Source organism: Syngnathus floridae, chromosome 5, assembly GCF_059516105.1.
Source record: "Syngnathus floridae isolate MCC-2025c chromosome 5, RoL_Sflo_1.0, whole genome shotgun sequence".
Taxonomy (NCBI): Eukaryota; Metazoa; Chordata; class Actinopteri; order Syngnathiformes; family Syngnathidae; genus Syngnathus; species Syngnathus floridae.
The window spans coordinates 849198-865660 of NC_142417.1; the positions used below are offsets into that span (position 1 = coordinate 849198).

Below are 16463 nucleotides of genomic sequence, written 5' to 3' on the forward strand. Positions count from 1 at the left end.
CCTTCTTTTCTTACTTTCGGATGTAATTTACTTTTCTTTTTTATATTGTTCGAAAATAAATCGTTCATAAGCCTAATAAAAATAATTTTCATTTTTTTGGCCACTATTAATGTGACCTATGACCTGTAAAACATAGTATATGCATATACTCACTTTTTCCTCCTTTGATGAAGTTCTTTGATGTGTTGGTAACATGTTTTGTTTGGTTCACGGTCTTATTAATTTGGACCCATTTTTCTGCCAGAGGAAATGTTTTTGTCGACTTTTTCCAATTCATTTTGCTGTAAGCATCACGAGCGACCAATCAGCACAGGTTTCTGTCAACATCGCTGTGGGAATGTACCTCGACCACACGGAAAACAAACGTTCAAGTATGGGTGGCAAAAAAGACATAAATACAACATTTAGCCATACATGTAATTGCGTTGTCAAGGACAGTGGAGATACAAATGGCTGCCATTTTGAGCTGACCGTGCATTGAAGGCTTTAGCTACTTCAGCGAAATAGCCACAGTGGAGTTTTCTCTTCCATCGGCGCCGCCGCCGCCGCATCACAGTGCGATAGTGACGATATTTGTCCCAGGACCTTCATCTTATATCGATCTTGGAGATCTGAAGAAATCCGATATAAATCACGTTTCAAAACATTCAAAGGCCCGAGAGCATTAGGAACACATTCACTGTTTGGAAAATTTATTAATGGTACAAGTATCATGCTTGTCGACCATATTTCCACAAACATGGGATCAGCTTTGAGACACAAGACGTCTTTGACCTGCAAGCTTTAAAAAGAAAGGACAGTGAGCAATTCTAATTTAAAGATAAAAAAAATACCAACCAAGTAGAGTGTCTACAGCAAAGCTGAGTCAGCATATTCATTGAATCGAAGCAACAAAAAAAAAAGTGCCGATGGAACCGATGGTCTTAAGAGATCTATTTCTATTTTCCCCTTTTGTGTTATTAGGGGAACTGTTGACGTGGGCAATGCGGGCGATGCTGCAATCGTCCAGACTGACGTTTTGAGAATAAGCGAAGACGAATGTCGTCATTATACGGCGGAACCGGTCCAAAAAAACGCAAAGTAAAAACAGCACGAAAGCAAAAAGTTTTTCAAGGCTTCTTCTTCTTCTGGGCGACATCACACAAATAATGGGTTTATGTACACCACCGACACCCAGCGTGTGCCGTATGTCTCGGCCGCTAGCCTGATAAGATTCGCTGCATAATAGCAAATAGAAACGGAGGCTACCGTTTTTTCCCCCCCGTTTATACCCTGGCCTGAAAAGATTGCATCCATTCCGCTTTTTCATCATTTTCAGTAACATAACAAACGCGTGGAATTTAAATAGCTTATCTTCCGATTTTACATGTATGCTAATTGAATAATTGATGCCGTTCTTGTGTGGTAATTTGTCTCAGCGAACAATCCGATCGGTACGTTACGAATGACATCAATTTGGCGATTTCATACTAAGAGGTGTTTCTAATACATTATTTAGCTTGATGAGAGGACCGCGTAATGCACTCCAATAAAAAGATTTAAACTAATACCTCGCTGGCGGTGTCAATAAAGGCAGAGCATTATCGTGGAGAAAACAGATTTGATGATGAAGCTCTTAAAATGGGATTAGATTGTGCATGTGGTCATAATGTTTTGGCTGCTTGCTGTAATAGAAGGTGATTTGCTTCAATAAATTACCGTGTTAAAACACTGAAACTAAATTGTCTTATTGATGCCAAATGCCACGTTAAACTCATTTCTAACAAATCCTTAATTTCACGAGGTAGCCAACTTTTGAAATTTAAATATCTGCGACAAAAAGCCCTGCGTGTTTCACAGGGCTATTTCTCTCATGCTAAATATGACCTAAATACTCAACAAAGCACAAAAAAAACATTCAAATAAAAGAAGCTCAGTGCGTGTGCTCCGAGTAATAAATATGATAATGGCTGCTTTTCAGCGCTGGCTGGCAAACAGTTGGATTAGTCACCGACGCAGCCACTCACTTTCTCGCCTTGCTTTGCACACATACGAGGCCTCAAAATGTGCCACTTGGACACGTTCGCCCAGAGGTGCTGGCACTTTTTCAGCTACTTTTCAAATGACCAAGTCACACATTTTTAGATATATAAAAATGTCATTTCAACCCACGAGAGCCTCATTAGAGCTTTGTATGAAAAGTTCCGTAAAAAAAATATATATATATTGTGACAGTGATCAACCTGACACCTGATCCCAACCAGAATTGAAAAAGATCAATCACACATACTCACATTCTCAGAAGGCGGCCATTTTACACTTGCTGTCGACTGAGAATGACATCACAGTTGTCTCCGGTCACAACCAATCACGGCTCACTTTCAGAAAACGCTTAAGCTGTAATTGGTTGTGACCTGGCAACTGTGATGTCATTTTTAGTCAACAGCAAGTTTCGACGAGTTAGGCTGCGTAGAACGTATTACAAATAAAATTCTGAAGTTGACGTCCCCTTTCGCCTGTGGAAAATGAAAGAATGGATGGATGGACTTCCTCTTTTAAAAATAAAAAAAAAATGACCCAAAGTGTCATAAGAAGTACGTCAACATGTATTTTCTCATTCAGTGCACTCAGCCTCCTAAAGTGGATGCCGTGTGTGTGGTGAGGAGACACTTTTGCAAAGCCTTTAACATTTTGGTATTTGACAGCGCATGAAGCAGATCCAATATCAAACTGCATCAAAAGCCCCAAAAGAAGTTACAACATTCATCGCGGTTGAGCTGCGGCTTTCAGCGGTGAGGCAAAGACTCGGTCGGCTTCTTAGGAATGAGAGGAACATAAAAACATGGATTACGACCGGGAGGGAAACCCGATAAAGCCGTGGATTAGGACGGCCCGACTAGGCGCACGCAGCACGCAGGTGGTGCGCGTGTGTGTGTACGTGGTGGATCTTAATGACCTAATGTGTAGCCACTGCCCAAGGTCCAGATGGAATTCTAAGCACATATAAAGCGGAATAACTATCAGTTGCTGTCAGAAGCATCGCTGCTGTTTGCGAGGAGTACAACGGCAGGCTTAATGTTATGACGGGAACATTACGGGCAGCCTGTTTGACAAAAGAACACATTAGTCTCAATATGTTAAGTCCATAATGATCACACCACTGCCAGGGCATGCGCCATTAGCAAAACCACCGGAGGCCACTCGAAGCACCTCAAAGAATGGGAACGTTGTTGTCACACGATTATCAAAACGCTTTGCCCCATTTAACACAAATAAGTTGATTTCCTCACTCCACTATGCATGTCCTGATTCAGTATTCATTGGAAGTTGTACTTTATTTATACCAAGCATTTTCGGCACACCATTGTTTTTGGTTTTTAGGCCGCAGAAAAAAAAAGTACTTCAATTTAACAGGCAATTCTTTCCACTCCAGTGAGTCTGTTAAATTGAGGTTCCACTATAATATACAAATAGATATAGAAATATTTTGAACAAGAAGATTTCAGGTCACCCAAGCCTTTGACTGTAAATAAACAGACCAAAGGAAGGAGAAAAAAAAGTCATGCTGAGCCATGAAGCTGCATGCTAAACACATGTATCCAAAAGTTATTATTTTTGCCAAGGTCCTCATCCAAGTCAAATTTCCATGTTGTCTATAGAGTCAGTTCCCCACTTAGGCGTCTTTCAAACTCAATTTCAAAAAGAGTTTGGAGAGATGGCAGCGGCCTCAGTGTTGGTCAATCATATTTTCCTCATTAATTTAAAAGACGCCGGGGATGACTTTTGATTACCGCATGAATAATAATGGCTCCTTGGTGGATGGATGGATGTCTCTATTAAATTCATTGTCCTTTAATGTGGGCATGTTGCTTGGCTGTCGGGTGTGGCAAAAAAATTGGATGCATGAAATTGGTGTTGCAGACCAAAACAGCCAGCCAGGATATACTGCATATAAAGCTGAATCCAACTACAAATGCATGTGAAAATGTTGTGTCAAAAACTCTACCTGATATCACGGTTCCAGTTGCTTTATCGAATTTGGCGGCGCCGCCAAAAGATCAGCCACTTTGATGCAATCGGAGCCCCAATTTGCAAAGTAATTATGGCTTGGGCTGCAAAAAGCGGATCCCGTTTCATTATGATGCACAATTTATTAGGTGGAAATCACACAGATCACACAGATCGTTGGCTCACGTGGTAATCGTCATTCGGTGGCTCTTCCTGATTATCAGTGCGTTAATGCCAAACACATGGCCGCTATGAATTATTCAAGAGGTTGTCTTTCTTCCGGTCTCAGAGCAAGTCTTCACAGCATGGAAGCAGAGATGCCGCCGCCGCCGCCGCCGCACAGGTGTTATGTCGCCACCTACAGGAACCCTGAGGAACTAACTATCCTGCTGTTGATAAGACTCCAAGTGGGAGGAACAATAAGACACAATACAAATAAATGCCGTTCATATTTAATAAGAGGTTAGGTACAAGTCAATTGTGAAATTAAATGCTTTAGGAACTTAAATTCGATTGTAGTGATTGAATGTTTTCATAAAACAAGATGTTTGTTGGAATAAAAGAAATTTCAATGACTGATTTTGTTTACCATAATAGGTTAAGAGTATAACTAATTGCACTTCATGTGTGAGGATAATTCAAAAGGTGTCATTTTTCATTTGTAATCTAGGCTCTTTCTTTCATTTAAATCTTCATTTTTGTTATCTTGGAGTAATGTTTGTATCAATGCTTTTATTTTCAGGTAAACTCTAATAAGAGCAAAAGGAGTGTCTGGGGGGTTCCGGTCGTCCTAATAAAGGCAACAATCAAGCAAAGGCTCTATTGATTACAAACCGAGAGGAGCAATAAAGTCAAAACACTAATTCTATTAAAAAAAAAAAAGTCAAGCAAAATTGAAAAACAGTTCAGTTGAAGGTTCTTTAATATTTATGAACATCATATGTACAGCAATGCAAAGTCATCATGGTGCAAAACTTTTTAAAAGTGTGTCAGGAGGAAGTGAAATCACATGTATCCGGAAAGTTTTTCCTTAACTTTCTCTTCAATATTTGAGAAGTATTTCATTTGGGCAAGCAGTGCCTTGGCAGTTTGGAGCTCTCCTGCCAGGGAAAAATAAGAAAATAAAGACGAGACGAGAGCGCACACACACACACACACACACACACACACACACACACACACACACACACATTGACACACACAACAAAAGAGATTCAACTGATGACTCATTCGGCGACGTAAAGCTTCGGCAGATTACATAACGAGCAGCTAATGCGTGGGAGGGATGTAGAAGACGTTTCAAAGGAACTTCTTGATGTCTCACCTGCACGCAGGGCGCCGTCTATCTCCGCTGTCAAGCCTTTCAGTTTCCCTGCAAGCGAGGAGGATGCGACAAGTTCAGCGACTGCACATGTTCATACAAAGGATTGCTTCTTTCATTGGGAACCGAACATTGCATCAGTCTGTGTCTGTGAATGCACAGAGTAGAACCAAGTGAATTTTGTCAAAGAAACTACAAACTTCAAGAGCTTCAAAGGGGAGTGCAATTTGTCGTGAATCTTGGCAATCGAGTAACTCAAATTTCGACAGTCAGAGTATCCGGAGACAAATTCAACCACGTTGCCATCGAGTGGAAGAATATTTGATTGTTCTGTATGTCATTATAAGTGGCTGGCATAGATTGCTAGATCAGGGGTGGTCAACTGAAATACTGGTGGGAGCGACTTTTTTTCCCACAGAAATAAACTTACACAAAATGTTAATGTTATCAAAGTAACTATGTTTGTCCTGCACATAATTTAAAATCTGTAAAACAATTAGGTCTACACATCTTGTACTATAGGGTAGTCGTTTAAGACCCAGTGTTAAGCGCAACTTTAGTATGTCTGCCATCTAGGGGTGATAAGTGATATTACAATCCCCGCAATCCCAATGTGGAATCAGTACAAAGACTACATCTGTGTGAGAGACATGACGTTATTAGTTTACATTTTGTGTCTCGACTGATCTTATCGGCTTCCTCTGGCGTCTGGGCCCGTTCGAGGGCTTCGTTGATCTCCATCAGCTCAAGCAGGAACTCAGCATCTGCCCCTGAATCCGTGCCGTCGTCGATGCGCATTCCCTTCAGCTCCAGCTGGAACGCAAAACATCGAGGACACGCCGCATCTTGCAAGGCGGACGTTAGACGAGGGGAGTTTGAACTTACCAAATAGAGGCCGCGACTCAGAGGCTTCTGCAGAGTCTCGTAGGCTTTATTGACAAGCGCTGACTGGTGTTCGGAATACTCTTGCTCTTCCTGCAAAAGAACATTTTCTGATAGCTTTTTCCTCTTTATGTAGTCAGTAACCATATCATATACAGCGGAACCACTTGTGGCTTAACTTATGTTTTTGTGATGTCTCCGCACAAGGGTACCAGCTGTGATGCCAAAGTGTGATGGGCTTTCTATGTGATTATGTTTCATTTACTCATGTAAAAAGCGAACAGAGCGGGAAGCGGCAGACCACTCACAGACCGTGCTCCTGGACCGTTATCCGCTTACAAAACCCCTGCCTACCGCAGATTTCTGGCTGAAGTTGTCTGGATGAAGGGAGCGTTGCAGCAGCAAGTATCTTTTCTGCAGTTTGTGCGTGTCCAGTGCAAATGTGTCTTCACTGTGGGGGAGGGCGGTAATGCACATTATCATGTCATTGTTTCCTCAAACTCATGACATAAAATGAATATTAAAAAAAAGAGTGGTATCAATTTCATATTGTATTCCCTATGACAAGAAAAGAGGCTGGTGGAAGGAAATCTTACAGTCAATCGTGCCTTGGTAAAGTATTGAGTAAGTGCATCATCCATGCCTGAATCTAAAGCTGCTTATATATGACATGAAGGTTTCAAGATGCTCACCAGTCCATGATGCTGAAGAAGGATACTCTCTCATGAGGAGGTTGGACTACTTTGCAGGACGAGCAGAAGAATGTAGGGAGTTCCTTAAAAGGTTCTTTACACTTCCAGCAGTTCATTTGGACATTGGATGTGCTGTAACTCCTGACTGTCGTGACCCTCCAGAAGTAGCGATTCAACTCGTTTTCACTCCTTGTGCCTCTGAGGGTCTTCTTGCTTGTCCATGTGTCCTTCGCCAAGCCCACAACCAAACAGCGTGCTGGACATGTAACAGCATTAAAAGCGGCTGGTTGATTCGTCACGAGCCGGCCTGTGAGTGGCAGCGTCCGGAATGAGCCTACCGTTCGCAAAATGTTAAATGACACCATTTGGGAAGTTTTAAAATCACCTTAATGGAAGCAGTTTTGACACTGTAAACAAATACATAAGCATCTCCGGAAACAGCGTCTTCTTTTACGTTGACATAATATCACAACACTGCCACCTATCGGTCGGCGGTGACAGACGATGACTGAAGCGTCTGGATTGTGCTCGGAAAAACAGCGGCTACGGCTATTAGCTTTAGCTGCCCTAGCCAAGAAAAGGCAAATACACGCTCTTTCCAGTGGTTCTGGATTTAAATACACGTCTTCAAACACAGTAAGTGAACGTTTCAAACTGTTTTCCCATAACTTGTTAGTTCCCCCGCTGACATATTATCCGAAACGTTTTTCCCCCCAAATGAAGTTCAAGCCCAGATGACACAAAGAGCCGGGTGGTAAACATGTAGCTAGTTAGCTTGCTGGCTAACTGCACCCATAATGCTATTGCGCTGAAGATGTTCGTGTCAAGTAGTCCGATCTACATTCACGTGTTCAATGGAAGAAAAAAAAACTGAAAATGACTGCCTGTTTTGTAAATCCACACGTCTTATTCTTGAATCAACGACTTGTGGTTTAGTAAGCCATTTTTGACACAGCCCGTTTGTCATGGTTTTATGATTTGTCATTAAGGTTAATCATATGCTCCAACTCAAACTAAGTCGAATTTGACTTTCTCAACATTTTTTACCACATGCCATCGTTGACAGATCTCACAATTCACCCACTGTTTATTGTGTTTCCTTTTTTTCTTTTGATATAGGTTTCACACATAAGCTCATGGCACTGATAGTGGCGATGGTCCATGAACGCTCATGGACTCACAGAAAACGGCTTGTCCAGCACCAACAGCAACAGGCACTGGAGCCCAGATAACACAGTGAAACTGGTAAGTTACACAATTGGGAAACAGCCATGTGATGTGAGGAGGGGAAGGAAAAAAAAAAGAGCTCTGAAGTTGAGCCAGTATAAATTTGCATTTTGGCCCCCGATGCAGACTTGGTGTCCCCGACTTTATCGTTTGTGAACAAAGTAGACGCCTGTGATGACTGCCAGCGTCTGCCTCTTATTGTCTTAGTGAAGGTGTGTGTTTGGGAGGTGAGGGAAAAGGTGACAGTAGAGTGTCCCGGAGAGGCAACTGGTTGGAGACAGCACTTTCTATAAGGTAAACAGGATCTCTCCGACTGAAGGTCGAGGGAGGTGCTTCTCAAGGCCCCCACAGACAATACTCTGGGTATTATTAACGGAAATGGCTAAGAATAGAGAGCTAGCGAGAGAGGTGGCTCCTCTGGCCGTCGCGTTGTTTGGGTTAAACATGCCAAAACGGAACATCATCTTTAGAGGAGTCCCGCGCTGGGCGTGCCGCACACACGCCAAGCCCGAGGGGCTGATTGGAAGCACTGATGGACAACATCGGCAAAAAAGCTGATGCGGAATGTTGTTCACTGCAAACGGGCGGACTTATTGCTCTTTACAGATGTGTAAGTAGAATATATTCTCTGCTTCTAATGCTCGTTCGTAATTGTATTTTTAGAAGGATTAAATAATATAATGCGTCATCTGTGTGCGATTGTGCATGACTTTTTATGGAGAGTTGAATCTGATGCTGGTCTGTGTACGATTGGTGAAAAAAGAAACTTGAAATCAGATGAACATGCTCCAGAGTCAAACAGTCATCATCATTAAATATTTCCTAACTGCGTAAGAAATGCTTTCCACTGTGTGAAAGCAATAAAACACGCTTGAGTGTTTAACCCTTAACTTGAATGATAAAGGGCAAGCTTGTGCTAAAAGTCACATAACATGTTAAAGATTAACCACTGCGAATTTAATAAGAGTGGGTTTCTTTTCTAATATCAGGTGACAGTCAGCAGTTGGCTAGTTAGCAGCCGATATTAGCAATTGATGCTAACGTCTCACGTGACACCACTCACGATAACCATTTTTTTGGTGTAACATTTACAGCCCATTTCTGTTACAAAAGTTTGAGGGGTTTTTTTTTCCCCTTAATAATGCAATCTGCTAGTGATGCAGTTTTGTTGTTTTTGGACATGTGCCAGCAACTCCAACTGTAGAAATTGGATGATTTTCTTTTGATTTATGCAAATGTAAATGATGGCAAGACTATAAGAAGACGCCGAAAATTGTACTTCATATTTAAATGACTGATGAGTTTTGGCTCCAAAGCCCACATCCGGTACGGCACCCCATTTCCGAGATTAATTGGACCTGTTCAAAGAAAAAACAGCATATCCATTATACTAAAGTCTATGAACGAACACTTTGTCAGGAAAAGCCAGAAGCTCGCTCTTGGACCACTGATTCTCAGTCATATTTTGCGACGCAAATTTTATCAGAGTTTTACAGAAAAATGAACTGTGGACTACAAATAAGTGTATAACATGCGCATGGTTCATTTCAGAGAACTTAAATACGGAAGTTCCAAGTAGCAACTTATCAAAAAATCAATAGCTCGCCTTACTGACTGACCCCCAAGCCGAGCATCTTCTCCTTCAAATCCGTGCTTTTTCTCACAGATAAACCATGATCCCCATCACTGAACTGCGGTACTTTGTGGACACACAGCCAGCCTACCGCATCCTGAAACCATGGTGGGACGTGTTCACGGACTACATTTCCATCGTTATGCTCATGATCTCGGTGTTCGGTGGGACTCTTCAGGTCACCCAGGACAAGATGATCTGCTTGCCCTGCAAGTGGGTGGTGGATAAGACCTGCAAGAAGAACTTGAATTCCTCATTCATAGCACCTTTGTCGTGGGAGCCCAAAGGAATCCAATATGATTTGGACCGCCACCAGTACAACTATGTGGATGCCGTGTGCTACGAGACTAGATTGCACTGGTTTGCCAAATATTTCCCCTACCTGGTGTTACTCCATACCCTTATTTTCTTAGCCTGCAGCAACTTTTGGTTTAAGTTTCCCCGCACCAGCTCCAAACTAGAGCACTTTGTGTCCATCTTACTCAAGTGCTTCGACTCGCCGTGGACCACCAGAGCTCTTTCGGAGACGGTGGTGGAAGAGAGCGATCCGAAACCAATGAAAATGAACGGCTCCATGGAGCACAAGGAGTCGGTCATCAGCGAAGACGTGGAGGCCAGCGTCCCTATGCTCCAGCGAACCAAGACGCGACTTGAGCAGGGCATCGTCGATCGAACGGACACGGGGGTCCTGGACAAGAAAGAAGGCGAACAGGCCAAGGCTCTCTTTGAAAAAGTCAAGAAGTTCCGAATCCACGTGGAAGAAGGGGACATCGTGTATAGGTTGTACATCCGTCAGACGATTATCAAGGTGATCAAATTCGTTTTGATCATCTGCTACACAGGGTATTATGTGAACGATATCAAGTTCAGCGTGGACTGTAACGTGGATATACAAAGTCTGACTGGGTACAACGTATATCGTTGCGCTCATCCCTTGGCTACGCTCTTTAAGATCTTGGCCTGTTTCTACATTAGCTTGGTGGTGGTGTACGGCTTCATCTGCATGTATACTCTGTGCTGGATGCTGCGGCGCTCCCTCAAGAAGTATTCCTTCGAGTCCATTCGAGAAGAGAGCAGCTACAGCGACATACCCGACGTGAAGAACGACTTTGCCTTCATGTTGCACATGATCGATCAGTACGACCCGCTCTACTCCAAGCGCTTTGCCGTCTTCCTCTCCGAAGTGAGCGAAAACAAACTGAGGCAGCTCAACCTCAACAACGAGTGGACACTAGACAAGCTCAGGCAGAGGATAACCAAGAACTCTCAAGAGAAGCTGGAGCTGCACCTTTTCATGCTCAGTGGCATTCCAGACACGGTGTTCGACCTGATGGAGCTGGAGGTTCTCAAACTGGAGCTCATACCGGACGTGACCATCCCGCCGATAATCGCTCAGCTCGTCAACCTGCGAGAGATGTGGCTTTACCACACCCCGGCCAAAATCGAAGCTCCGGCGTTGGCTTTTCTGCGGGAGAATTTGAAGTCTCTGCACATCAAATTCACCGATATCAAGGAGATTCCTCTGTGGATTTATAGTTTGAAGAATCTCAGTGAGCTTCACCTCACCGGGAATCTCAGCGCTGAGAACAACCGCTACATCGTCATCGACGGGCTGAGGGAGCTGAAAAGGCTCAAGGTTCTTCGTTTAAAGAGCAATCTCACCAAGCTGCCTCAGGTGGTGACCGACGTGGGCATGCACCTCCAGAAGCTGTCGGTCAACAACGAAGGCACCAAGCTGATGGTGCTCAACAGCCTGAAGAAAATGGTCAACCTGACCGAACTGGAGCTGATCCGCTGCGATCTGGAGCGCATACCGCACTCCATCTTCAGCTTGCACAATTTGCAGGAGATCGATTTGAAGGACAACAACCTGAAGACTATCGAGGAGATCATCAGTTTCCAGCACTTGCACAGGCTGGTCTGCCTTAAACTCTGGTATAATCAGATTGCCTACATCCCCATCCAGATTGGCACGCTCATCAATTTAGAGAAACTCTACCTGAACAGAAATAAGATTGAGAAGATTCCCGGCCAGCTGTTTTATTGTCGCAAGCTTCGCTTTCTGGACCTGAGCCACAACAACTTAACCAATATCCCGGCCGACATCGGCTCCCTGCAGAACCTTCAGTACCTTGCCGTGACTGCCAATCGAGTGAGTACGCCACCTGTCGTCGCCCCCGTCTGTCTTCTATTCAATCTTTTCATTCTCAAAATAACCGTTCATTTCAGGTTTCACTAGGAAAAATACGTAATGCTTTCCCCGTTCGTCCACTTTGACATGCAGATCGAGAGCCTGCCCAATGAGCTGTTCCAGTGCAAGAAACTGCGCACTTTGAACCTGGGTAACAACTGCCTGCAGTCTCTGCCGTCACGTTTCGGCGAGCTGACGGGACTGACGCAACTGGAGCTGAGAGGCAACCGTCTGGAGTGTCTGCCCATTGAACTGGCAGAGTGCCGGCAATTAAAGCGAACTGGTCTGGTTGTGGAGGAGGACCTCTTCAACACCCTGCCCACCGAAGTCAAAGAACAGTTGTGGCGGACGGACAAAGAGCAGATATGAACGGAGCCACAGATGCTCGCCGAGCCAGTCACCGAAGCGGCCGGCCGTCCCGAACCCCCAGACGGGATGGCGTCATGTACAGCCAGTAAAAAAAAAGGGAACGTGTTCACTAGATTGGCACGATTTTTTATTCTTTTACTGCTTAGCTTCCCAACTTATATTTGGTCATCCACTTTGACCCACTCGTCGGGCTATTTAGCAATAATAAGAGAACTCTTACTTTATTGATCCCAAAGGGAAATTGGAGAAGCAGTGCCATGGTGATGTTTGTTTACATTTTGTGCATCTCAACGATGGCGAATTTGAAGGAAGTATGCAAAATGATGGGCCAACAATACTGAGCATTTCACAAGCATTAAACAAGACATCGGTCCCATATTCTCGGACATGTCGTGTCAGCGAGCCAACCGGAAGCCAAGCATGGGCTTTCTTTTGTATTACATCGTAGTATCTAAAACAGCCGACTGAGTGTTGGAAGTCGATTCCTTTGAAGGACTTGACGAGACAGAGCAAAATCTCTGAAAGTTAAGCTCATTATATATGTTGCATATATTTACAACCGTACCAAGTACAATTACACTGTCAAGTTGACAATCATTTAAGCTCCATGTCACCTGGATTTCCTATGTTGTTGTTTTTTTTATCCATAATATGTAGTACCAAATCCCAGTCCTGTTGGCATAGACTATAAAAAATATTGAGAAAAGAAAAATGTGAGTGGAAGGTATGCTTCAAATTGATTAATATATGAGAAAATGCGTTTGAGCACGTCAGAGAGTCCTTTGAACGAGTGTTATGTGCAGTCGTCCCTTGCTTGATCTCGATGTTGGGTGGGGAAGGAGACCTCCAAGTATTTGAGCCAGCCCACCATGCAGCCCGATAAACAAACCTCAGAGGAAGGGAAAGGAAATGCCTCGACTGCTCAATTATTAATCGACATTTGCTTTTTACATGAGTGTAACTGAAATGACCCCACCCCTGATCTCAATCTTGGAGTGTAGCGAGGTTTTTAGTGTATATAGTAGCTAAATAATGTTAAAAAAAAGTAACACAAAAAGCTGACAACCTTGTGCACCCCAATGAGGAGTTCTGTCACTTTCATGAACATCTGATGGCAGGTTTCCAGGACCTGTTCACCTGATACGCACAATTACTTTGATAAAGTGGGGCAAATCTAGTCTTTGTCAAATTAAAACCACACCATCGATCATCTGCCAGTGACAGAAGAAAAAAAAAAAGAGGTTTCTTTTCTAACGGCTGTGTGTGCAGGCCACTTGCCTTAACCCTTGTTCACTCCTGCTTTTATGTACTGTCGTGTGTTTTGTTTTGATTGCGTGTCTAATACTTTATACACTTGACCACCTGTTAAAGCTAACGTGGAAGACTACTTGGCTCCAAATAATCACGGCTGAAACAACATTCATGTGTATTTTATTGTAAATGTTTTGGAATGCTTTGATCATTAATCTGTCGTAGCTAACAGGAAAGAAGTCACTAATAAATGAGAACCATTGTTATATAGGCTATGCTCCTTTTTTATGATTACAAATGATAGCATAAGTCTTGTTACTTTGCAAATGTATGTGTAGATGTTTTCACATATAATTGTTTTGGAGATGAGAGAGAATCATGGGTGTGTGAAATGAAAAAATAAATCAAATACAAATCTTTTGCAAATAAAAAAATGTGACTCGTCTAGTGACTGATATATTCAATTGATACCTTCATTATTAACAATGTGGGTGTACTGGGGGTGATAAAGTGATGCTGGTGCACATTCAACTGCAACATCTTTCATATTGTATTTGACATGAGACTTAAAGTATCATAATTCAACCTAAGAGCAAGGTTAAGATTGATTAAATCCACTTGTTTGACTTTTTTTTACCCCCAACATAAAAACACCAGTGTAAGTTGGGCCTAAAAGGAAAATGCAGTAAAAGCAGAACTATTCAGTTAACATTAATTACCCAAATACTATGTACTGTGTACTACATTTTTCAATTCACTTTATGTTTAACATTATTTGTGACGATGGACTGACTGTACTTTATATTCTTGGAATATTGTTTGTTTGATTTTGAAATACCCAAATAAACTTTCAAACGTTATTACACGAAGAGTATTCAGTTTCCGTGCTGACTTCAGGCATCGTAAACGAAAGAGGACTCGGTTTACGACAACTCCTGTTCATGCAACAGCGACGGATTTATTACGGAAATCGGGACGAGCTTTAGTCTGTAGTTTCGCCTAAAAGCAATAAAAGTATCATTATGACAATAAATATCTATACGAATATCAACAATATAATACATCAAATAACTGCGTTCCTCGAAATGTCGTATGTTGGGACGGAACCGAGGTTGGCCGACAGTACCGAGATGCGTCTCGGAACTATTATCCGCTGAGTAATGCATCCACACGGACTTGTTTCTTTCGTCCACTCATTCAGGCACTGTCGCAGCGTTTAAAATGGTAACTTTTTGTTTCAATTTAAGACGACGAAGCAGCATCCAAATGTATCGTAGATATGTCTTCATGTTTTAAATGTGTGTTAATTACAAATCATTTGTGTTTAGTTCTTAACTCGTTGGTCGAACTGACTGATTTGATGTCTGTTTTTGTTTTGTGTATGCGTGCAGGCAGTGACCCTTCACACAGATTTAGGAGACATCAAAATTGAAATATTTTGTGAACGCGCACCAAAAACTTGTGAAGTAAGTTTTTAGAATGACATAGGCTAAAGGGAGGAGAGAATTGGTTTTTTTTTAGCTGTGTTTCGACTGACGAACGTTGAAGACCAAGTGTGAGAGATGTTTGGTTTAATTGACAGCATCAGATGTATAAATTGAACGGTTTATTGTGATTATGGGGCAAGAAGTTACTTTTATGTCCGTGCCTCAGCAGTCATGACCCTCACCAGAACGTCACTGCTTGTCATTTTAGAACTTCCTCGCCCTGTGTGCCAGTGGCTTCTACAAAGGATGCATCTTTCACCGAAACATTAAAGGCTTCATGGTGCAAACGGGAGACCCAACAGGTAGAAGGTGACATTCAATAATTGCTTACAATGTCATTTGCGTGACTTTCCCTTCCCTTCCCTTCCCTTCCCTTCCCTTCCCTTCCCTTCCCTTCCCTTCCCTTCCCTTCCCTTCCCTTCCCTTCCCTTCCCTTCCCTTCCCTTCCCTTCCCTTCCATTTGGATGCAAAATCCCACAGGCACTGGCAAAGGAGGAACAAGCATATGGGGGCGCAAGTTTGAAGATGAGTTCAGTGAACATTTAAAAGTAAGTTCCCCCCCCCCCTATTTTTTACAAATTTAACCCAAATTTCCTCAGTAATTTTCCTCATACCTCAGCAGACCTCATTTCAACCAGCATCAGGATGAACTTTTAACAGTTCACATGTCCTGACATTTTGTTTACTGTACTTTACTGTCTATGTAGGTTTGTTTTCTTTTGGTTGTTTTTTTTTTTTTTTTTAATCTGCGTTTGTTTTCTTTTTTCTTTCAGCATAATGTCCGAGGAGTGGTCTCCATGGCAAACAATGGTCCGAATACAAATGGCTCCCAGTTTTTCTTCACCTACGCCAAACAGCCTCATCTGGACATGAAGTATACGGTGTTTGGAAAGTATGTACTGTACGGAATGACATTTCCGTCCATTTAGAGCCTTGTACATATGCAAATTTTGCAGGGAAACGTGTGATATCTCGATGCAAACTGCCTCTTAATCTGTATTAGAAGTATTTCACATTGTGTTTTGTTTTTTTTCTGCTTTGCTTTCTAGGATTATCGATGGCTTGGAAGCATTGGATGAGCTTGAAAAACTGCCCGTGCATGAAAAGACGTTCCGACCGTTGACTGAAAGTCGAATTAAAGATGTCACCATTCATGCTAACCCTTTTGCTGGATAGAAAAAGTCTCCAAAGTGCAAATTGCAAAGATCTCATTGTTTTGTACAAGAAAATAAGAAACCAGTATTTGCCCATGTTTTTTAATAAATGACATATGATTACTTTTATTTGTCATTGTTGTTGTGTTTGGAAGTTTAACTACAGATACTTTGTTACTGTAAAAAAAAAAAAAAAAAAACTTTATTGATGATGTCAGTCCAGCTAAATCCCAGCTACAAGCACGATGACCACAAAGGCCCTAAAGAAC

The 16463-nt window shown here is 42.5% G+C and overlaps 3 protein-coding genes and 1 long non-coding RNA gene across 12 annotated transcripts in view; 2 read left to right on the forward strand and 2 right to left on the reverse strand.

Moving 5' to 3' along the window:
* LOC148397309 (uncharacterized) overlaps positions 1 to 4337 on the reverse strand; it is a 157842-nt gene extending 153505 nt beyond the window's left edge. For 5 of the 6 annotated variants that reach the window (XR_015858597.1, XR_015858599.1, XR_015858600.1 and 2 more), the window contains exons 1-3: positions 4174 to 4337; positions 3986 to 4091; positions 154 to 611 (exon numbers count right to left, since the gene is read on the reverse strand). This is a non-coding gene — a long non-coding RNA (uncharacterized LOC148397309). The remainder of the gene's footprint in view (positions 1 to 153; positions 612 to 3985; positions 4092 to 4173) is intronic. The other variant, XR_015858602.1, reaches the window with a different exon arrangement.
* Positions 4338 to 4891: 554 nt separating this feature from the next.
* On the reverse strand, positions 4892 to 7686 carry hscb (HscB mitochondrial iron-sulfur cluster cochaperone). Of its 2 annotated transcripts, XM_088376454.1 has the most exons (7): positions 7268 to 7683; positions 6883 to 7189; positions 6545 to 6641; positions 6194 to 6283; positions 5977 to 6121; positions 5312 to 5359; positions 4892 to 5087 (listed from the first exon to the last, which is right to left on the reverse strand). In XM_088376454.1, the coding sequence occupies exons 2-7, from the start codon at positions 6996 to 6998 to the stop codon at positions 4993 to 4995; spliced, it is 591 nt and encodes a 196-aa protein (XP_088232580.1). In that variant the 5' UTR covers positions 6999 to 7189; positions 7268 to 7683; the 3' UTR covers positions 4892 to 4992. The 2 variants fall into 2 exon arrangements, with proteins under 2 accessions (XP_088232580.1, XP_088232579.1); XM_088376453.1 differs by having other exon boundaries at positions 6883 to 7686.
* A 315-nt stretch (positions 7687 to 8001) lies between these two features.
* Positions 8002 to 14422, forward strand: LOC148397313 (volume-regulated anion channel subunit LRRC8A). 2 transcript variants are annotated; one of them, XM_088376451.1, is made up of 3 exons: positions 8002 to 8127; positions 9776 to 11894; positions 12027 to 14422. In XM_088376451.1, exons 2-3 carry the CDS (start codon positions 9783 to 9785, stop codon positions 12300 to 12302), a joined length of 2388 nt encoding a protein of 795 aa, XP_088232577.1. In that variant the 5' UTR covers positions 8002 to 8127; positions 9776 to 9782; the 3' UTR covers positions 12303 to 14422. The 2 variants fall into 2 exon arrangements, with proteins under 2 accessions (XP_088232577.1, XP_088232578.1); XM_088376452.1 differs by lacking the exon at positions 8002 to 8127 and adding an exon at positions 8196 to 8719.
* On the forward strand, positions 8002 to 16323 carry ppil3 (peptidylprolyl isomerase (cyclophilin)-like 3). 2 transcript variants are annotated; one of them, XM_088376455.1, is made up of 6 exons: positions 8002 to 8127; positions 14945 to 15019; positions 15249 to 15342; positions 15521 to 15588; positions 15814 to 15932; positions 16090 to 16323. In XM_088376455.1, exons 1-6 carry the CDS (start codon positions 8044 to 8046, stop codon positions 16214 to 16216), a joined length of 567 nt encoding a protein of 188 aa, XP_088232581.1. In that variant the 5' UTR covers positions 8002 to 8043; the 3' UTR covers positions 16217 to 16323. The 2 variants fall into 2 exon arrangements, with proteins under 2 accessions (XP_088232581.1, XP_088232582.1); XM_088376456.1 differs by lacking the exon at positions 8002 to 8127 and adding an exon at positions 14640 to 14777.
* Positions 16324 to 16463: the final 140 nt, after the last annotated feature.

Bases quoted from the DNA above. Each gene is read 5' to 3' on its own strand.
- hscb (XM_088376453.1), bottom strand. From the start codon at position 7,247: ATGGTGTCATTTAACATTTTGCGAACGGTAGGCTCATTCCGGACGCTG. The intron at 6,642-6,882 runs GTGAGCATCTTG...CCTCCCCCACAG, and splicing joins TTCTTCAGCATCATGGACTG to TGAAGACACATTTGCACTGG. The intron at 5,088-5,311 runs GTGAGACATCAA...TTTCCCTGGCAG, and splicing joins AGACGGCGCCCTGCGTGCAG to GAGAGCTCCAAACTGCCAAG.
- LOC148397313 (XM_088376451.1), top strand. From the start codon at position 9,783: ATGATCCCCATCACTGAACTGCGGTACTTTGTGGACACACAGCCAGCC. The intron at 11,895-12,026 runs GTGAGTACGCCA...TTTGACATGCAG, and splicing joins TTGCCGTGACTGCCAATCGA to ATCGAGAGCCTGCCCAATGA.
- ppil3 (XM_088376455.1), top strand. From the start codon at position 8,044: ATGAACGCTCATGGACTCACAGAAAACGGCTTGTCCAGCACCAACAGC. The intron at 15,020-15,248 runs GTAAGTTTTTAG...TTGTCATTTTAG, and splicing joins GCGCACCAAAAACTTGTGAA to AACTTCCTCGCCCTGTGTGC. The intron at 15,933-16,089 runs GTATGTACTGTA...TTTGCTTTCTAG, and splicing joins AAGTATACGGTGTTTGGAAA to GATTATCGATGGCTTGGAAG.